Source organism: Nipponia nippon, unplaced genomic scaffold (genome assembly GCF_047370975.1).
Source record: "Nipponia nippon isolate SJK-2023a ecotype South Korea unplaced genomic scaffold, ASM4737097v1 scaffold_1, whole genome shotgun sequence".
Lineage (NCBI taxonomy): Eukaryota > Metazoa > Chordata > Aves > Pelecaniformes > Threskiornithidae > Nipponia > Nipponia nippon.
The window spans coordinates 54,776,307-54,799,283 of record NW_028262290.1 but is presented as its reverse complement, the minus strand read 5'-3'; the positions used below and the strand labels follow the sequence as shown (position 1 = coordinate 54,799,283).

General features: G+C 40.6%; 1 protein-coding gene across 3 annotated transcripts in view; it reads right to left on the bottom strand.

Annotated features, from left to right (window-relative positions):
- Positions 1-22,562, bottom strand: part of LOC148057385 (uncharacterized) — a 35,278-nt gene extending 12,716 nt beyond the window's left edge. For 2 of the 3 annotated variants that reach the window (XM_087736272.1, XM_087736289.1), the window contains exons 1-5: positions 22,454-22,562; positions 10,844-10,924; positions 8,051-9,180; positions 3,287-3,423; positions 250-407 (exon numbers count right to left, since the gene is read on the bottom strand). In XM_087736272.1, coding sequence (XP_087592398.1) covers positions 250-407; positions 3,287-3,423; positions 8,051-9,180; positions 10,844-10,892 — 1,474 coding nt within the window. In that variant the 5' untranslated portion in view covers positions 10,893-10,924; positions 22,454-22,562. Of the gene's footprint in view, positions 1-249; positions 408-3,286; positions 3,424-8,050; positions 9,181-10,843; positions 10,925-22,449 lie in introns of all 3 variants that reach the window. The other variant, XM_087736282.1, reaches the window with a different exon arrangement.
- Positions 22,563-22,977: the final 415 nt, after the last annotated feature.

The following is a 22,977-nucleotide window of genomic DNA, read 5'->3' as shown; positions in this document are numbered from 1 at the left end:
TATGTGATCTTGACATGTCAAATGTCTGTGCATCTCACCTGTCCCAAATTAGTACAGAACTTATTTTAGCTCTCATGCTCTGCAGGATCCCAGTTGTCAACTTCATATTTAACAATTAAGAAAAAGAGGAGACAAGAAAAGGCAGCACATCATAGCCATGCACAGCAGCTCAGGCCAGTACTTACAAGAGCTGACAGGCTCTACAAACTGGTTTACCGCAAGTGGTAAAGAGTCCAGTTAGATGCTTACCTGCAATTCTGCTCAGCATTTTCTGGTCTTCCTCCAACATTTTCACATATATCACTTGATTGTTAAACTGTCCAATCCCATGAAATGTCATATTAAGGTCTTTACCCTGCAAAATGGCTTCCACTTTAGTCTTACTTTGCTGCAGTGCCAGAACAGCCCTGAAAAAATAATTTAAAAATATGTATTCTGAAAGAAGTTTGATTATTACATATGGAAATATTTTTATATTTTTAATACCAGACTATATATATATATATATATGCCCGATTTTAACCACTCTGCAGCACTATGCAAGGTATAACAAGCACACTAAATTTCAGTGCTAATGCTTTTGTAACAGTTAGGAGATGCACAGGCATTTTAAATGCATTAAGTCTTTCAACAGCTTCAACCTTAGCTTATATATTAGAAGTGAGTTTTGCTAGCAAAGTGAATGTTCAAGTCATTAACATGCCAGAAACAGCTATGTGGCTATATTGCTGCTAAACAGTCAAAAAGGATAAAACTGAACTAATTTGTGTCATGTAGTTTCAAACTTTATTGTTGCCATTTTCAACTGGTTCCCTAGTTTTATTCTTAAACCAAAATAAATGCATTCTCCTACCTGATGCACATTTAGCATTTGTCTGCATTTATTCTCCTATTCCAGGACAGCAAACAAAATATCAAATTGATGCTCATGTTGGGAGCTCTAGATTCCATTTCAGCAAGTCTAGATGTGCATCTTGCTGTGCACAGAAATATCTCAAAAAGTGAATTACGCAAAGACATAATACTTCAAATTCAACCATTTTGCTTAAAGACACAGAAAAAGTATTAACTAATAGGTTTCTAAATGTAGACACCAAGTCTTTCAGTGACTTAATACCCACTGAAGTTTTACAGGTACCCCTCTTTACCATGGGGTCTCAGGAAGAGGGCTCCTGTCAGTCTTCAAATTGAGTTTGAGCAGAAATCTTCACTAATGCTTCATACTTCTAACAAAATACTGCATAACTAAGGATTACAGGACACCAGTCCATGGACTGCTGTGGCTCCTGTAGCCACATTTACTTTATCATTACACCTAGAAAAAGTTTTGACTACATTCATTTCATTGCTTAAAAATCTTACAATTGGGTAACATTACAACTGGGTGGACTTGGCAGTACTAGGTTAACAGTTGGACTTGATGATCTTAAAGGTCTTTTTCAACCTAAACAATTCTATGATTATCCAAACAGAAAACAGGCATTACAACCCACATAGCACAAACTAATCCCCTTAGGAAAGCATGTTTCATGTGTACAAAGGCCACTTCAGCCAACAAGTCAACATTACGAGCAATCCTCACTACTACATTGGAATTATTTCAACTATAAGAACATAGGACCTGCTTCTTTCTGAGACTCTTCGGGACTCTGCAGATGAAGATTTGGCTCGGACAGGACTGAAAGCGGAAACAGAATGAATCCTTTGCAGAGGATCTTGCTTCTTCCACCTTAATAACAAGCAGGGCTAACCTAGCCCTTCATTTAAGCCCATAATGTCTAAGTTGCAATTAAATGCTGCTAGAACAACTTCTGCCATGAGATCTGAAGACAGCTCCTTCCCCCATGAGGGGATGGGCCAGCTGTTTCAGCAGTGCTGTTAGCTTAAGAAGTAAGAAATACTTGGCCTAACACCTTAAGGCAGTCTTTCATGTGACAGCACAGAGCAGTAGTCACTGAGCTACAGCCTCATTTAGTAGAGCTCTGTAGGTAGGTACAAGGTAAAGGATGAAAAGCATTTGACAAGGAAGATCTGCTTTTCACTAAGTATGCCCATTATTTTTATATTACAGGCACGCATCCACCCTTAAGCTCATTAACATAGCTCCACTCACCTCCCTAAACCAATTGATTCCCATTCTGATTGCAGCACTCCACTAGCTTCTTATCCTCTTGGATGACAGCCTGCCCAGTCAGCAGCACTGACACAGGTTTTTATTACTGAATTACTGTATATGGTGTCCTCTGCATGCAGGCTCCTCAGCCCATATAAAATTCCTCCTATCTTTTTCCCTCAGGTCCTCCAAAAAAAGTATTTTGAATGAACAATATAGCAGGTCATTTTAAAATAAGGCGCATACAGATCTGTCATATGCATCCTAGCCCTGTTTAACCATCTCTGCCTGTATGGGTAGAAAAGTTTTTTCCACTCATGTTGGTTCTTTTGACATCTTTCCAGCAAGGCATTCTGCTTTGTGCCCAAGCAGATCCTGTGTCACACTCATACAGTGCTGAGGCCTTACTCTGTTTTTCATTCCCTTGCTGATGTGCACCAAGGCCCCTGGAGAAAGGGCTGCTCTCTCCAGGTTCCCACCTCTCCCACACAATGCCTTCCCAGACACCTGAGGGCCTTCCCCCACTGCTTCCGCATGCCAAGAAATCTCAAGTTTCCCAGTGCAGTACAGAAGGAGAAGGCCTAGAGAAAAAACCTGCAGTACAGAAGGAGAAGGCCTAGAGAAAAAACCTGCAGCATCGTGGCTCTATTTGCTGGACTTTTCTAGCAGCTCTAGCCTTTCTGACCACAGGGTAGCTTTCCTTAGTCATCTTTCAATATCCCCATCTTAATTCACAGGGCCTCAGTGACAGCCCACAGCTTGAATTAGACAAGAGAGGAACTTGGAAAGGAACTAGGCAGATTTATTTTGTTTTCTTCTTAGTGTAACATGTCCAATCAGCTAACATTTTCCAGCTGATATGAGCACAGCTGATCTGAAAAGCTGAGGTTTCTCAAAAGGCAGCAACTCAGGGAAGTTTACATCCGTTGAGTTAATTTATGGCAGTAATACAGTAACACAGTAGTAATACTATTTGCAGCCATGCTGCTTTTTCTCTTCACCCCATGGCAGATACACAAAATTTCAACCTCTGAAGCATCACATCTAGCTTTTGCAAAGTCTAAAAGAAATTGTGTGTTGGCTCTACTAAAATGTAATTATTCACAAAAGCAGCAGTAAGTCTACCACATGTACAGAAAAATTAGCTGCACTTGAATTTTGCAGAATTCTTACTTTTTTACTTCTTCTTCTGTTCCCAGATGAGCTACTATTATAGTAAGATGCATAGTTTGAACGGGAAGAAGAGCTCTCAACAGATCAGGCTCTTTAGTGAATATGAGCTCTTGGACATCTTCAATTCTGTCCAGAATCTGCAATGCAGTAAACAAGAGACAGCAAAATAAATTTTAATTTTAGAGTGCCCAGGTATTACTGGAAGAATTCGGAATGCTGAAGCCTTACACACCCAAAAATGCAACTTAAGTTTAAGCCAGGAATACACAAAACAAAATCCCCCAGATTTATCATATAACAACTTTCAGTTTCAATTTCAAAGTTAATTTTTCAGGAATTGATTGATCTGTTTTCCTTTTTAAAGCCTACAGGCTAAACTCATAGTTCTCATGTGAGCCAGCACCCCAAGATCTTAAAGTAGGTCTGAATCTGACCCCAAGCATGTTAGAATAAAGCTCATAGCACTGTGTAAATATTAATGGGATCTTCATGCAGTTGTCAGTTGTTAATAGACTGTGGAAATTGAACAGCAGTTCCATAATTAATCTTATGCCATTTTCTGATTAGAAGTTTGATCACAGATTAAATTGATGCCTTTTCCCAAAAGGAAACTATAACAGCAAACAAAGTAGATCAACTGGGTAAACATGCAGTTTTCTAAGTTCGTATTTTCTAGAACTGCATGGCCAGTTTCTGGCTCTTCTGGGTCTATCTATGCCTTTACACAATTGACTCCAAAGAAAGATTTTTCAAAACAATCTGTTAAGGTTTATGAGCCAGTCATGGGAACAAGGCAGGAGGGAGAAGAATTCAATCACACAGGGACTAAGCACCTGGTGGAAGCCTTTGTTACAGCCAAGTCATTTATAGATTTTCAGATTGTTTCACTGAGCAAATTATGGCTTACATGCCTAGGTGCTCACACATGTTAGAGCTCCACTTTATTCTTATATAGGTTGAAACAGCTAGATCAATATGTTTTTGTTTTGCAAACTTTCTACATAAAGCCTTGGCAGTTGTGCAGTCCAGTAAATAGTCCCACAACATGCACAGCAGAAGAGATTAGTATAACGAGTTTCTGATAAATGTCAGGATAAAGCCACACACAATTAAGAGAATCCATTTGAAGATACAAACAGCATACTCCCTGAATTCAGGCTCTTACAGTACATTTGTCACTATGAAAAACACATCACTGAAATGACTCATATTAAGGTAATTCCTACTGCAACCGAGGCACAATTTATTATGACCTGCTATTTACAGAGCATTTGCTTAGATCATGAAAAAAATGGAGCAGGAATCAAGCCATCAAATTGTCTGACCACACAAACTAAAATCTTTGCTTCAACAGACTAGGTTAAGTATTGACAGCAATTCCACAAAACAGCCTCATGTTATTTCTCCCTCGCCCAATCTTTCTAAGAATACTCTTAGATAAGTAAGATCCTTTTGCCTCCTCAATTGGAGGCTCAGACAGCTGGGAAGCCAAGTTTGAGTGAAATTCCTTCATGTAGATATCTAAATATTGCAGAGCAATTTTAATGTCTTTTCATACCCTTTTTTGTCAGCTTCACAAATGTGTCTTCAGAACTTTCTGCTTCTTCTCCCATGGGAGCAGTCTACCTTGTCTTTATGCCTCTTTTTTGGGGATCAGTCCATACCACTTTTCTATAAATGCTATGTTTTTTATGGGATGGCTGGTTTTTTGGGTGGGAGACAGGAAGGAAGCACTTGTAATGGAGTATTGAAAGCCTGAGACCACAGCATTCCTAGATCCACCCCAGCCCAAGCCCATTGCTGGAGGCTGGCATCCAGCCTCCTGCAGCCCCACCAGACACAAAGGGAAAAGGGCTGTGGCACCCACCAGGACTGCAGTGGGGTTTGTCCTTTGTCCTGTTGAAAGGGAGAAAAATGGAGACAGCCCTAGGCCCCACCATCTGGAGAGCTCTCAAAAATATAATTAAGGGAAATTAATTCTACTAAAAAGAATAACAGCATCTTTAAAACCATTCTGTAAGGGACTACAAGGCCTACAGTGTAACAGGCAACGGTGTTGTATATTCAGTGAGGTCAGGAACTTCTGCTTTAGAGATAAAAGCATCTGAAATTGTTGACAAAATATATGTGCACATATATGTATATGTAAACATACACATTTATTTACTCACACTTCACATATACACATACCACACCTACAGTACTGGGCAAAGTGTCCTTACCCTTTAGTGTTTCCCCTCACAGAGCCTCACCCAGGGCTGTCTCAGGTCACTGCCACCCTTAAAGGTAGCACTTAAAAGGAGCATAAAACTGGGAATATCTTGGGCAGAGCATCCACCCAGGGACATCAGAGCTGCCAGATTACCAGGGCTGGTGTAAGAGCAGGGAAATCTGGAAGAGCAGAATTGAGAAGGACAGGACAAAGAAGGGAAGGACATTCATAGAGCTTTGGTCACAGGCCATATACTAGGATACTCAAATCTCATTAAAATAGCAGAATAAGTTAGGCATTCATGTCCCCTCAAGCTGTTCCATGATCTCATTCCTCAGATGGCAGGAAACTTTCTAGTTTCCAGACTAGATTTATTCTTTGCCCCCTCCATACCCATTTGTTCCTCTGCCAATATTGTCTTCCAGCTTACAGTTATTTTCCCTTCCTGGCATTTATCTTCCTGACGTGCTCTGCACTTTTGTTCACCTCTCAAAACCCAGTCATATGTAGGAATGACGGAAAGTTATATGGGGCCATCCTCCAGATAACCTTCGGAGATTATTCCACTCAAGGCAAAGCCAGAGCAAATAATTGCCTACCAAGAGGAAGGCACCTTTGGCATCTCCCTCCAACACATAAATGAGAGTTTCTACACTTAAAGGTAAAAACAAAAATTCAAAAGCCTGCCAAAGCAAGCTACTGTACTGCAGCTGCTTGTCACGCTAGAAAAAAAGGAAAAAGATGTACAACAGATACAGTCATCCTACTTAATTATTGCCTTTCAGCGGTGTAAATACAGTCATGCCAGATACTGCATAGAAACCTAAGCTAGGAAAAAAAGGAACCAAGTTATATATTGCAACAAATAATATCTATTTGGTTCATTGGAAAAAGCACCATAAACTAATAGCAGCAGCTGGTAGCCAAGAGTTGTATTTTCACTACATTCATACAAGTCAACATTCAGTTTTTGCCTTTTACATTTCCTTTGTAAAAAAAGACCCCAAGAATCATATATCTTATAAATACCAATAATTCAGTGTTTATGCGGTTTCTCAGTTCTGCCCATGCTATCTGGGACACAACAGTTACTGAATCAAGTTAAGACTTTCCCCCTGCCTGCCTCTGCCAGATGGAACAGTCTTTCTTGACTTTGCACCCCAAAGCTTCTCTACCTTCTCTGCATAGTACATTTGAGTGCAGAGTCACCTGCTGCCCCTACATTAAGGTCTGCTACATAGGGCATGTTCCACCTCACGAAGCTGCTATTCAGCAGCAAGAGCAGAGTCCCAGACAAGAGGGGTGCAGTGGGTGCTGGCACTAAGTGTGAGGGCTCTATCTGTTTTTGTATAGCTGGAGCAGCTAACAAAATATTGCCATCAGCAAGTCAGTTATCTATGGGACACTGAAGAGCAAAAAAACCTGTTCCTAGTAAAGGTACTAACAGCACTGCTTTGGGAATGAGATGCTCTGTATCACTTTCAGAAAGTTGTGTCAGCTTCAAAATTCATACCAGCAGGATGGGAATAAGTAGCTTAAGGTGAGCCAATATTTCCCCTCTTATTTTACAAAGACAGAGACATAGGGTTATGCAGAATTTAGGGGGCTTCAAACCAATCATATATAACTAGTTAAAGAAAAAAGTGTGAAATCTGTGTCTCCAGCTTTTGTATCATCTTTGAAATTTATTTCCATAGATCATAACAGTACCTGCAGTATCCAAGCTCTGCAAGGCTATCTTGACATATTTCAGAAGAAACATTTACTGTGGTATTTGGAATGCTTCAGGACCCTTACAAAATCTCTAGAAGAAAATATTTCTATTTGGATTTCTGCTGTTTGTTGTGTTTTGGTTTAACAGTATGGAGGTGAAAGACTTGCTTTTTCAACACTGCAGCAAACATGGGAATCACAGAATATAGCATACCAGAACGAAGTATGAGCATGCAGACTCCACACATGGCTTCCTGGAATTAACTGTCTACCTATGACATCAGGGTAAGTTTGTTGGGTAAGAGATGGAGGAGAGAGTAGATCAATATTCCTTTTCTCTTCTGTAGAAAAGGAAATTCTCATCCTCCATTATGAGCTTCAGTGGGGAAGGAGACAAACAAATCAATACTAGTTTCTATTACACTAAATATGGCTGTAAGATAATGTAGGATCAGACAATGCGAGATGATGAAAGCCACTGTTTTTTTTCTGGAAAAAGATTACAGAATAGAAGATATTGAGAGAAACACATCCACTCAGACCTTATGGAAAGGGCAACAGCAATCCCCAAAGTGACTTTTTTCCTAGCAGTAGCCAAAACATTGGTGTGTTACCAACAGTGTTCTAGCTACAAATACAAAGCACAGCACTATGAGGGCTGCTACAGGGAAAGTGAACTCCATCCCAGCCAGACCCAATAGACCACTTCAAGTAAGGGAGCAGAATTTGATCACTCTGGGCTTCTTAACAAGCTTTAAAACCAAGGTAACTTTAAAATTATGCTTAGTTTCTTATTTAATGTTTTTATTGTTTTTGATTGAACAGCTACTTCAAAATACCTGATCATCTGTTATTGGAATAGAGACAAAATAATTTGGAGTCTCTCGTGGGCGTCTCTTCAACACTTCTCGCCCCAGGTGTTCCTTCTGCTCTTCCACCATCCCCTTGGGCCCTTCTTGGACATCACCTTGCTCCTGCCTCATCTCTGTAGCTCTTTGATCTTCCTTTTGTGGGGGCAGGTCTGCTTTTAGCTGTTCCTGCTCTTGGCTCTGGTCCTGCAGCTGCTCCTCCATCACCATCTCATCCAGGTCTGCTTTGTCTCCAACCTGCATCTCCTGCAGCTCCATCACTTCCACTCTTTCATCTTCTTCACTCTGGTCCTGCTGGGGTTTTGTCATCTCTCTTTGATCCTGCTTTTGGCTTGGAGCCCCTTGTGGCATCAGCTCCACCACAGCCAGTTCTCTCTCCCCTTCAGATCTTGCCATTGGCTCTCCCTGATTTTGTTTTGGGGTCAGCTGCTTTCCATTCCCTAAGACTTCCTCACCTTGGCCCTGGAGGTAGGTTACTTCTGGGTCATGGCCCAACTGCAGCTGCACAGTGACCTTGACACCAGCCATTCCTTGTCCCTGCTGCTGCGGCTGTACCTGCACAGTTACTTGTGGGAGAGCTGGCCCTCGGCCCTGCTGCTGTAACTGCACCTGCACAGTCACCCCCGGGGCCTCCCATCTTGGGCTTGGCTTCTGAGGCTGCACCTGCACAGTCACCTCTGGGGACTCCCAACCCTGGTTCAGCTTCTGAGGCCGCACCTTCACAGTCACCTCTGGGACCTCCCACCCCTGGTCCCTTTGTTGTGGTTTCATGTTTGGGGCCATGCCTCCTTGTGCTGTCTGCCTCTGCAGCTGCATGTGGACATTGGCCCCTCCCTGGGGCAGCTGACCAGGGGGCAGTGGCTGTGCTGCTGAGGGATGGTCTCCTTCTTGCCCCAACTGTACTGGTGAGCAGAGTTGCTGAGCTTCCTCTGGACTTTCATCCACCTGAACCTGCTCCTGGACCATGTCTTGATGCCTACTCCTACATAACTCCCGTTTTACCACCTTCATCCTACGACACCACAGCTTTCTTCTCCCAAGTTGGGAATTCTCCAAGATCCTCCTCTTTCTTCGAGGCTTGAAGTCATTTTTTAAAGGAACTGGAAAACAAAGAAAAAAGCCCAACAGCTATCAAAAGAAAGAACTTACAAAAGACTGAACTTAAAACAGTTCAGTCTGGGTTCAGCTCTGCAGTTTGACTCACTACAGGGAGCTCCAACCAGCTCAAACAGCTCAATCTAAAAACCACTAGAGAGCCCACCTCAGGATTAAACCACTGCCTCTAGAGTGCTGTGTGCTCCGAGTAGTCACTACATTGCGGTCTTGACTTCTGCCCTTGCCCTGTTTAGGGCTCGCATACTTTAAGGTACCATTTCATAGCACACAGCAGTATAGTAACACAAGCCCTATCAAGGGACTGCAGGTACATTACCTAAAGGTAGTCACTTACAGAGATACAGATTGAGGGAATAACCTGAGCCAGAGACTCAGAACTTTAATATATCCAGAATCAAGTTTACCAGTGAAGCTTGTCTCCTGTAACAGCAACATGTTCCCATCTAATCAGATTAGCACACACTTTTTTCCTCCCAGGTATACATTACTGCTTTTTCTATCCTAAACTCCTGCCATGTCCTCCTCTGTCTTAACATCTCCCATTCATCCTATCACATTTCCATCTCCTCTGCAGTAAAGTTGCAGAAGAGATGCTTTTCTCATCCATACTGCCTGCATACAAGTAGAGAAGGCACTGAAAGCCCAAAGAGATTTTTGCTACTTGTTTCAGAGGCAGACTCCACAGAAGCCCAAAGAACCATGAAAAACATTTCTTCATCAGTCAGTGCAGCTCTTCAGATGCAGTAGGTCCAGCTGCACTGAAGTGCCACTTTAAGGAAGGCATTAAGCAAATAAATTCTGCAGATCAAACAGGATTCATCTGTATAGGGAAAAATGCTTCAGACCCCAGATTATGACCTGCCTTAACTTCAAGTCCTTTAAGTCATGGCAACACTGAGTTTTTCCCCAAAGCTATAAAAATGTAGGCAGATATATTTTTCATAAATCTGCTCTCCAAGACAACCAAAACATTTGTTCAAAATTTGCAGGAAAACCAGACCCTTCCCACCCCCACAAAACCCACATCCATGAAAAAGTCAAAATTAAGTAGGCAAAGCCTAAAAAATTCATGCACAACCTAAATATTTTAATATTGGGCAATCCAAGCCACAGGTAGTACAGCTGTTTCCCTATATGAAAAAACCACTTATTTTTGCAGTGGGCTAAATATGAGAAGCTTAAGAAACTCACCCTGAATTCATATGATGACTATTATATTTTCTTTCAAGAATCCAGCTGTGGGGGAGTTGTTCCACAGAAAGGGCTAGTTTTAAAAAGGAGATTTGAATGCTTGCATATATTTCATGTGCAATTTCACTTAGATATCTCAATTTCTTGTATTCAATTATGCTCTAAGAATTTTGTTGACTGTATGTCAAACCCAATGCCTTAAAAAGACTAATGAAGTTTTTTTAAAATGCAAGAGACCAAATGCTTATGGAATTAGACAGATCCTACCTCTAGAGATGAAGCACTGTGGTCATAAACTAATTATAAAATCAGCTCTTACCCATATTTGTGCCTGTGCTCCAACAGAAGATTTTGTCCTTCTGGAACAGTGTTTAATCAGGGATATGCCGAGTCCCTGATCAGCTAGTAGATGATCCTTAATGAAAAGCAGAATTTAATGCAGCGCATGAAACTTACTTCCAAATATCTCTCTGACATCAGCTTTGAGAAAAGGAAGCTCCGCCATTGCTGTCACGTCTTCACTGTCCAAATGAGGAACTGGAAGAAAAGAACAATATTGAAGTCTCCCAGAGAGTCCCTTCCAACCATATAACTGCTGTAGAACACGTGTGTGCCTTTTTAATGTACTTGTAATGGGATAGCAGCTGCTGAGACACTATTACACTTCTCTGCCTTCCTCATAGTCAAGCTACTTGATAAAGCAAATCCCTTTTTCCTCTTTCAGAAGCCATCACATAAGTTAAGCCTCAAGGCTATGTAAAGCCTTGGTAAGTACATATTAGGACAGTTAGATTCAAAGAACGCAACAGCTAACTCCTCTGTAAACAAGTATTTAGATGCACATAGACCAATCAGAAATGATGTTTAACACACTTAGAGTGACAGCAGGTTTCATGCCACTAAAACTTCATACACCCCACTGAAGTCTGTCTTACAGGCGACACACAGCTGAGGCATAATGCAATAGAGGTTTAGACACTTTTCTGCACCCAGCCTAAGTTACTATGTGAAAATTTGTTAGAACATGAAACAGCTTCTTAAAACAGGTAACAAGCTGCCATGATGGTGAACATTTGTTGTTGTTTTTCCTGAGTTTACACTTACAAGCATGTCATCTCTTGCATTTGTGCCCGCACAGTAGCCTTCAGTGGGGATTTTGCAGACTGTCACCAATGTAGCAAAGAGAAACATGACAGCTCAGGCTGAGTATAGGAGTGCATAGAAAGAAGCTTCAATGTCCTTTACAACGTAATGGACAATTTTTGTGGTTTTCAATGCATAACATCAAAGTAGTCTTGTCAATATTACACAGTTCTTTCCCTACACTATTTTGCTCTTAAACCTCTATTGTGTCATATGCACACATCTGCCACAAAATTTTCTGTTGACATCCCCACCACCTAAAAAGAATTAAAGCTGTAACTGTTACACAGCCATCCCTACACAATCTGCAAGTCCAGAGTCCTTACAGCCATTGTGTGGCTGTCAGCAAGTCAAGAATTAAGGGCTCAGGATTTTTCTGCCTTTACTTAGTACAACCTGAACTCCTCGGAGGTTGATGAAGCGGTAACATCAAGGTCCTTCAAACACTTCAGCACCCGTGTAAAATAAAAAGTGGCTGAAGATCCTGAATGCTAGCAACATCGCAGAGGGCTCCAAGCTTCCCCCAAACTCCCCCTCCCATTGTTACTCCAAGCCCTGCCAAGCCACTGAGCCCAGGTCACACCACCAAATACTTGTCCACCTGCAATAAGCTCCAGTGCAAGGCAGGCAGCCAAAAGCCAAGTGCTGAAGACTGCAGTCTATACAAATAAGAAAAGTTCCTGCCCCTGTAGCACTTCGAGCCCTGAAATATGCTTTTAGGAGCTCCTGAAAAGAACAGGAAGACCACCCATCTGCATCCAAAACATTTAAACTATGAGGACAGCTCTTTCTTCAAAGTTGTTTATTCCATTTTCAGCCTTTTGACAGATATAGCTTGTGCAAACACCTGCATCCCAACCAGCAGCTCTGAAACAGCAAATGCATGAGCTCCAAAGGCAAGCTCCCCGACCCTCAGTCTCATGCCAAAGTCTAGAAACAGCTACTAACTGCACCTAAATAGCATCACCCTTGATCAAAAGGGTCCAGAAACATCCAAAAGGAAAGTTGACCCGTCCCCTGCAGATGTAGGCAGCATTTAACCAAAGATCTCAGTCTACCCTCTGCTGCTCCTCGCCTCCTCAGTCTTACAGGAATCAAATGCTCAATGTGGGTGACAGTACATAATTAAACTCTGCTGCTCTAAGCTTTAATTCTTCTAGTATGAAACAATTCCCCTTTGCCCAACTGACTGCATTGCCAGTGTTAAACTACCATACCATATAGAAACCCGGGAAGCCAGGCTATGTTTGCTTCTACCCAGAAACAGTTTTTGCACTCTAGGGAAGTGCCACAGGAAACTGCTGACTGGGTAACACTGCCTCAGTACCTCTGAAGGATGATGTTGAAACCTTGTACAGCCTGCCTGAGCAGACAATAAGCCATGACAACAGCTTTTACACAGTTCTGCTTCATCAGGTAGGTCAGAAACCCCTCAGCTGTGTGACAAATAGCAGCATGCAAGTTTGCTGGCACTGGTCTGGAAACCCAAAATAAAAGTCTATTTATGGGCCTTGCTTTCTACCTCAAGTCCTCTCCCTCACTACTCAATCACAGGAGAGCAGGATGCAGATGCAGCTCAGCAGCTGAGGGGAAGAGTTTGCATCCTAAGTCCAGAGAGGCTGCTTAGACTGCTGGGGATGAAGAGAAGATTTGCCAAGGTCCTGGTCAAGCATAGGCACCTGCCCACTGTAATAATTCACCTCTCATGTTTTACCCAAGATCTGAGGCCTGGGGCCTCAGTACTCCCCACATTCCTCTTCCCAATAAAGCTACCAATTTACTGAAATCTGATGTACATGAGGCAAAAGGCATTTGAAGCAAGCAGACCTGGGTGCAGCAGCAGCAGTCTTTCTCTAAACAATACTGCCCTCTGGCAACCTATGCCTAAAACATCCAACTCATCCAGCTGTGCGAGAAGACTGGAGTTATACAAGTTGGTTTCCTCTATCTTATCATATATTTGTGCCATCATTGGGCCTTATTTCCCCCAGGAATAACTGCATGCTTTGCAGAGTGGACATCTCAGACAAATACCTGTATAATTTCCTTGTTAAGATACCTTTTCAGCATTCAGCTCCCCCATTATTAAGTAGGAGAAGAGGAAGCAGCAGGTCAAGAAATCTGCCATAAATACTTTTAGAAACAATATTTCTGTATGCAGTTGCATCATCTTCTAAGTCATCACAGTATGCCACAAAATCTGTTCATTTTATTCCCTATCAATTAAATCTAAATTAAGTTAGATCAGGAGAAAACACATAGAATTTATTGGGCCCGAGTTTTTCCTTCTTACCAGTTTATTGCACCTTCATAAGTGTGAAATTTTGTTGCAGTTGACAAGAAATGGTAGCAGGAAGAACTGAGGAACCAAGTTTAAATACAATAAACAAGCCATCTGTACAATACGACTTTAGCTAGAGAACTTGTTTTACTGAGGCATATTCTATCCTGTCTCATCTTACCTTTTGCTAGAGGTTTAATACAGGGGGAAAAGGACAGGCGAAGGTGGGAGGGAATATAGAGCCACAGTTAAATAACACAGAATACAGACCAAGTGATCAAACACATTAATGTTCCCAGGTCTGTACATACAGGTTCCTTCACAGTCTAAACCCAACCCATTCAGAGTGAAGAAAATTCATCAGTTGCCTTCTTTGTGTGTAGCATTATCTGTTAATCAAGAGGCACCGAGGTTCAAGAGGTTCTTGACATTTTCATTTATTAGCTCTATTTTCCCAGTATAAAAGTGGCAAAATGAGGCAACTCACACCTCTCAAAACTGATACTGTATTTGATGATGTCTATTTTTGTCTGACTAGTAACCCAAGCAACAAATGAGTAGGGCATTCCAACCTGCTATTTAACAGAAGGCCACTAATTATCAAGACTGTAAATTTATGGGGTTTGTTCACCTACAGAGGTGAGGTCAAGGAAAAGGGGTGGAGGGTGAAAATAAGAGAAACAGGAGCTATGAACTGAACAATATTTATGTTTGATGGAAGACATTAGAGGCAGATACACCCACCCTTTGTAGAAGCAACATGAACTTTACAAAGATACTTTTTCCTTAGTGGCTCATTACAATTCAACACATTGTCAGACCACACTGAATGAATTGTTCCCAGAGTACAGATGAAAGATAAGAAAGGCTTGACTTGTATTTAATGATCCACCATTAACATATCTCTATGTGGGTAGAGTTTCAGCATTTAGCATGCACTATGCATATAATAGCAACTATAGTGTCTTACAAAGACCACCACTACCTGGCGGAGAAGGAAAGCCAACACCATTCCTCTGAAGTGGAATGCAGGTATTAGCTTTTAAACAACGGTGTGTAGCTTGCTTTATTAGCCATTGTTTAAAACACTATAATTAGAAAAAATGTTAGATATGCAAGATAAACCATGTTCCCTCGAATAATACATGCTCCCTTGTGAGTTATAGTGATTATACACTGTGTTAAAGAGGTTTTTGTAGAAGTTTCTTTGTACTGACTAAAATCATACAACAATGCTTGTGTCACATTCTCACTGCATCAAAAACTGATACACTCATAAAACATGTCCCAGTCATTTCTTGTCTTTACAAAGATCTCTGAGCAGCCATTAAACAGCAATTATCTTTGATGCTGTAGTGATCTTTTAGGTATAAGAGGCAGATATTCTGTACTTTCTCAGCTGGTTTAAATTGTAATCCCTACTGCCCACCCACCCATCCCCCAGTGAAGCAAAACTCAGTTAAGTGTAATTCATTTAGCCATGTTAGTCTAGATTTCAAAGTGCATCTTTATACTCCCTAGAATGAAACAAGAGTGTTACCCAAGATAAACAAGATAATTTGCATAAGATAATCAGTTAGCACACACTTGAGATTACTTTGATTTTTGGTAGGCATATCATTTATGCAAGCAAACATCATTCTTTAAAAAGGTAAAATTTAATCACTTCTGATACATGAGAAACTAAAATACCAGGACTGAAGTAAAAATTAAGAAGGATGAGGTTACACACAATCAATCTGCTCACCAGCATGCCTTGCAGAGATGTCCTGACTTTCTTACTCCTTCACAAAACCAGCACCTAAGCCCTCACTAAACAGACAGGTGGAAAGGCTAAACCCAGAACTGATTTGGGAAACCCCCATTCTGGTAAGCAAGGTTTCCTCCTCACTCAGGCAGAAGCTTCAAGTCTGGCCCTCCACACCTGGACACCCCTGGCTGCCACCAGCTCAGCCAGACCTGGCACTCCCATCACCCTTTGGCACCAGAACTTCTAAAGCACCCAGGAACCAAGCCAGCTCTACACAGGATTCCCCAAGTGCTTCTGTCTTTATTTCAAAGCACTTTGTGTGTGCAAAGGCAGGGATTAACACTGTCAGGTTTACACCAAAGCCTACACCTGTGGATTTGAGACAGCATAGTCCGGATACTGCTCCCTTACTCTGTCACTGACAATTTCTTGTTGCACTTCTACAGATTCCATTATCTCAGCAATATTTCATAAGTCAAAATACTTTCAGTGTCTGCTTTCCAGCTATCAATTAAGGAGATAATCTTTAATCAGAAATACAGTGCATTTCATCACCTCAGCCTCCTCTTATGACAGTTTCCAGTAATATTGAGCCACAGTCTAAAGGATTTACTCAGTAAACTAACAGCTCTTCTTAAGTACCTCATATCCACTTGGAAAAGCAAATATAGATTATTTGCTCCTTTAAGGAAATTATTCTCCAAGTACACAAGAATATCTGGAAGTCTCCATCTTAAGTGACTGAGTGCTCAACCTTGGAGAGAATATCATATCTGAACAGCTAAGCCTTTGCTACAAGTTTTGATTTATGCATAGTTCCAAACCCTGCATGAACATCCAAACCACTTGCTGTCAGGTCCTTAGTTCATGCTTGCCTGAAGCCTTGCTAATCAGCCAATTACACAAACACTATTAAGGGGAAAAGTGCGAAAGGACTCAGGCTAACACATTCTTTAGGCTAGAAGTGTACATAGCAAAACACAGCACAGCCAGGGTGTCTGTCAGCCATGCAGAAAGCGCTGCAGGAGAACATCTGACCACCACACAGCATCCAGCCCCCCTTCAGCCACAGCAGCCTGGGATGCAAGCCAGGCTGGAGGCAAGCACAGAGCTGCTGAAGGTCAGCATGTTCCTCTCCAGAGCAGCATACCTGAGGGACTGGAGAAAGCATCTCAAGCCCACAGAAAAAATTGCCTCATCTTATTTCTTTTTACTTTCATAGGGACTGGAGATTATTTTAAGAAAACAAAACAGCACCTATTTTACAAGTATGCTTAAAAAAAATCTGTTCTTTAAATAAAGAATGAGAAATTATTTTAATCTTAAACTCAGTTGCTAGACTTCTAATTGCCCAAAAGCCATAGTAAGAGTCACTGGTTTTGACACCATACATTATACATGATAAAGTCTGTTATATGCCTATTGTATAACCAGGAACAGATATTAACTGGGAATCTGTTTTAGTTATGCAGTATTCAAGTTATGTGAGAAAATTACACTTTTGGTATTTAAACAAGAGTTAAGTCAGTACCTTAAATATTTCTTTGCAAAGCAACTGCTATTAACTATCTTTCACTTCTTTATTGAAGCATTTGGAACAGCATTTTCCATTCTTCAGTTGGAGCAATGTAACAATACGTACCTGACTGCAAAACTGGATATTTTTCAATAACATTTAAGAATCTGTATTACACACACCTCCTTGGGAATATTTTTAGGCATGTTTAATAAAAATGATCTTGTGTATTTATGTATGTAAACAGACTGAACCACTGAGTCACAACTAGGATGATTTTTCTGCCATGTAAACAAACACTTTTGCAGAGTCACACTCCTGTTGCAGTTCACCCTGCACTGAGGGACTGCAGACCTATTCAGATATGAACAGTAATGCCTTTTTTTCCCAGCCTCCCTACCTGTATGCTCAAAGGAGAGCTCAGCAAAATCAATGTATATGTATGGTCCAAAAAAATGCTTCTGTTTCAATGAGTAGCTCACATTATGCATGCCTTCTGTTAGAGGAACACAGATCCTTCTTCCAAAGATGATATAAAAGCATCTGAGCAGGGGGATGGAAACTGTGACGTAAGAGGCAGCCAGTGGAAAGACATATGGAGGCAGAGAAATAAGAAAGATATCAGCAGTTGGCAAATCTCCCCTTACATTTCACATTCATATGCTCACCACATTTAGACACAAAGACTGTATCTAGCACCAGAAGAGGGTTGGGTTTTTTTGCATTCTCCAAAGCAGCACATGCTATTATAGACATAGCCCTGTACAGCACAATAATCCTGCATTGCTAATCTGCATTTTGTATTAAGCCAGAAATAGTGACAACACACTGGACTGTAGTGAAATTACACAATACATTACTACTATACCATCATGCAAGCATGAACTGTCAACTGCTGTTCAATTTATACATTGCCTTTGTGTCCTGTGAACATATAGCAAGGGGAATTGAACAGAGCAAAAAGTGTTTGTGATTCTTGACTGTTATCAAGAAAGTCATTTTCTTCTCAAATTGAAGAATAGTTATTGGGTAAAAAGAAAACAGTTATCCCTGAAGCTCCTTTCTCTATTCACTCTAGCAAGATGATGCCCATTCAGTTTTCTAAGTTTCCCCTGTGCTTTTTTCTGGCTTTTGTTTTGTTGGGTTGGGTGGGGTCATGTGTGTTTGGTTTGGTTTTTTTTCCTTTGGGACTTATTTCCACCTGCATTATGACCAATGGAGAAAGTCAAGAACTACTGCTCTTATGCCACAGAGTGCATACTGCATCACGCTTCTGTCAAACTCTCCTTGTGGTGCTTGTGTCCTTTTGTCTGGGGGACAAAAGAAGCAATTTCCTTCAATGACAACAAAAGAACTAAGAGCAGCCTACCCCCAGTTATCACCATGAAAGCTGTTACTTCGACTGCAAGTCTAAAAAACCTAAAACCTCTATATTGATTTTTTTCCTGGTTTCTCAGTTAGCAGGATGTGTTGGGAGGGAACACGCCCTCGGTGTATACAGTGAAGCAACTACCCACAGCATCTGCACCAGCTTTCCTGGGATGGGTTAGGAAAGGACCTTGTGGCAGGGCAGAGGAGAAGATTACCTCTGACTGCCTCCTGGCAAGCTGCCACAAGGAAATTAAAGTTCACTGCACAAATTTAGTCTGGTACTATGCAGTAGTAGTACTAAACCACACAATATATCCAGAGTTACAAGTTATAGGATGACACAGCTAAATTACAGGTATGATTTTGGACAAAGCTCAGTTCTGTATTTAGTTATCCAACTTATTGACCTTCAGAAGCAGCAGATAACATTAAATGCAGTGCTTTCCTCCTTTCCATCCCCCACTTTTTTTTTTTAATAAGCATCACACTGGGACATCCCAGGTGATGTATCTCGGACAATGAATTCCCAAATGTGACAGCTAAAAACTGACCTCTCGCTGTAGCCTATTAACCCTATTACCTAAACTCATGTGTAATTATCAACCATAATGTGTTGAGAACCTTCTGCTTGCTACAATTATGGACACAGACACAGCTTCTTAAGCATCCATTATGAAGCCGTTACAGCATACGCTTGCCAACACTTGAGTAAAACAGGAACAAATTAACTGCTTTGATATATTTTGTGATCGCTGTAGAGTCTTCTAAGAAAAGACAATCCTGAAAGATAAGATAAATTTTCCATGAATGAAATCTTAATTTGCTAGCATCCTCTTGGGAAGGAATAACAGCTCTGGGTATATATTATGCAAACAATTCTTACATGTTGTGGCTTGTGCAGCATGTCAGAATTATTGTAGGTACTTACCACCCTCATATTCAAACAAAATTAACATGGCACAAACATCTCGAAGATATTTTAATTTTCTATGGCTGAAGTTCTCTTGTGCACTTGAAAGCAGGTCAGATACCCACAGAAGAGGAGGCTTTTTTGTGGGTCAGCCATCTCCACCTCAAATGTGATGCTACATATAAGCATTCCAACACACAAGAGGATGGCAGGAGCAGAAAAGGAAATTTACAGCACTTGCTAGATGATATACTCCAGGGAACAAAGGAATAAGAACTTTTGAAATGGCAAGCTCGTTTCTGTAGAAGTTCTAACAAGGCTATTACTCAGAAGCATCCACAGGAAAAGAAAATATTACCTAATGCTACAAGATTAGCAATTGTTATATATTTGTGGAATACACATTTGGCATGTGTATAGACTCATGATTTCTTTAGAAACTGCTTTGAGTTTTGCTCAGTCACTGAAAAGAGAAACAATACTACACTCTTAATTAACTGCTCAAATGAACTATAAAAAAGTTATTTACAAAAGTTATTTTGTCTTTATTATGGATTTTTGGGAAGCAGTAATTCACCTTTCTATATGAAAAAGCAGGCACAAGAGAGACTACATAAAGCTATAAATACTATTAATTGCAGAGTAAGGCACAATATCATTAAGAGTTATGGAAACTGTCCCATCTCCTTTATTCCTTTTGCTTCTGAAAATCAAGTTAAAGATAAAGAGTAATTGAACCTTTCCATCAAAATCCTGGTGTGGATTAAATCCTTGCCAAGAATGAACTAGCATTGACTACTTGTAAGAACTTGAAGTTTTAGAGCCACTTTAGAGGCATGGAATAATCCCAGAACCTCAGAAGCTGGGCCTTGAATGAACAAGCAGCTGCACCACCCGCATGAAGGAGACAAAAGCATATGATCAGTAGCTTCAGAAGCAGTTCAAATAGATCAAGAAGAGACATCAACTGTAGTTGATCTATTTAAATTCATGATATGATATTTGGAAACATGGAAGAGAGCTGCAGGAATATAAATATCTTTGAATTAATTCTTACAAAAAATTTATCTTTTGATAGTCTGTTCAACATCTCAAGGCAGTCTGACACCATTATGCGCAACACCAGTATGAGGAATAAAGAATACCACAAAACTAAGAATTAATAGAGAAGCCCTGAAAAAAATGCTCTGGGTTAGGAGATGGCTGTTTTTCAGAATTAAAAATATAGCAACAAGAGTCTTAAGTTACAGCTTGTATACATACATATACACACATACTGTGTGTATGTATATGTATATACATATATTTATATAACCTAAACATGCATTTTACTTATACAGACTGTTGATATGTATCAACATTAGAGTATAAATCAGCTCACTCATTCCTTAACTGTGGAAACCCTTTACACCGCATATCCATATGTTCCTTCCAGCATTAAAAGGATCCCAAAAGAACAGAAAGACTATCTAACAGAGACCAGCAAGCACTTATCCCTGTTAATAGTCTGCAGAGGACCCACCAATCCACTCTGCAGATCAGAGCAAGCAACTTGAGGAAGCATTTCCCCCTCCCAGCTTCCCAGATTAAGACATCTCCCAAGGCCACGCTCTTATTAAAGCGGTTAGAAAGCCTAAGGAAAGTCACAGCAGACTTACTGCATAGCCAAGTGGAAAAGAGGCAAATTGGATTTAAGACAGTTATTCTATAAGTGAAAAGGAACAGCAGTCACAGACAGGCTCTCAGGGCAGCAAGGCAGAACAGGCAGCCAGAGGTCAGTGAGGAACAAGGGCAAAAAGGATCTCCTCTTCTCTTTACATCTTACCCAAGCAGCACTCCCCCGTCCCTTCGCAATGCTGTAAAGCCACCTCTCTCAGCAGATGATGAAGTGCTCTCAGCTACAGGCTACGCTCCCTCAGGCATGCTACCACATACTCTCAGGGCAAGGTGGACCTGCATTACCAGTGCTCATCTGCACTTCTTGGGCAAACAAAACAGGAGATTTACACTTCAAAACTAGTGACTTGGCATTGTTCCAGTAAATACCAAGTTCATCTTGAAGTTGTTATCAAAATCACATACCAAACCTAAAGGACAGCCTTAAGGCTGAGGGAAACCTACTGTCCTGTTTTTTTGAAAAATATCATGACAGCAAATGCTAAAGTATAAACAAAAATATCACACACAAGTTACAAATAACTAGGACACTTGTCATTAACTATTCCCAGTGGCAGTAGTTTATTAGGCCTATAGTCAGTTGGTAACAAGCTTAGATTTAGGTTATTATTCAAGCTGCATGTCTTTGAAAGCCTATTAAAGGCAACAACAGAATAGCCCAGAATACTAAATAGCTGTATCTTAGAGGGTCAGGTTTCTACAAACATACATTAACCAATAACTTGGTGTTCAAAGCCAATTTGCTCAAAGCACAGTCATTATTTAAATAAAAAAAATCAAATAAAAGGAAAAAGGAAATTATTTTTATGATCATGTCCTCCTCTCCCTTTAAGGAAGGGGATACAGATTCCATTCAAATAGACTTGGGTTCTGCTCCTCTTGAGTTCTCTAATCACTTTAGCATCACAAGTAGACACGGCCAAAAATACTGAGAACAGAGATTTAAAATAGGAAAGATATAAACAATTCATAATCTAAATTCATAGCAGACTGCTACCTCCTGCTATATAAGCCAGTACTAATGGACAGCACTACAATACATTTTATACCCCAAGGAACACATTTCAAAGGGAGATTCCCTTAGAAGTAAAAACAGGGTCATAAGGTACAATACAGAACCATAATAAAAAGCCACAATACAAACACACTGAGCAATTTGGTTTTCTGCATATAATAGTTGCACTTTACCCTTGCTAATATCAAATTAGCTTAGACCACACCATTCTCTGTCTCCTCTCTCCCAACCCACAAAGTCCTATTACCCTTAAACATTTTTCAAGCACATTAGCAGGAGACATAACTTGCCATTTCTCTGTGCACAGCACATTTGCATAACCAAGTAGAGCTCTTCAAAGAGCAAGACTACAGCCAAGAAAACACTTACAAAGTAAAATTTAACTAGCTGTTTACTTACCTACCTGCTAATAGCAATACTAGCAACTTACATAGGAATCCTTTAAATTAAACACTTTGGTCAGCAACACCTACTAGGTTACACATACTTTAAAACTTCCAACTAAAACTTATGCTACCTATAGGCAGAACTGAGTTCCTGGGATGGGTTTTTATACCAAATCTAATTCACATGACTGAGCATTTCTCATGAATGTGGCCCACCTGCACCTGTGGTGAATAAAGTAGTTATTCAGGAGAAAAAACCTGAAGTTGAGCTACCACAAGTTACTGCTTATCTGATATATTGACAAGGCAGCAGGATAAACACTGATACAGCTGAAACACCAAATATTTCCTCAAAAGATATACTGCTTCAGTCTGCTTTCTTACGCAGAACACCTGAGGCTCTTGGACACTCTCAGGTAAGTCTTAATGAATAAAAGCCTAGGGCTGGTTGTGACCTACTTGTATAAAAGCTTCTCCTTCGCTATGTTCCCTTTTTTTCTTCTGCCTTGCATGTTCTTTGAAATTAGCTGAGAAGACACTC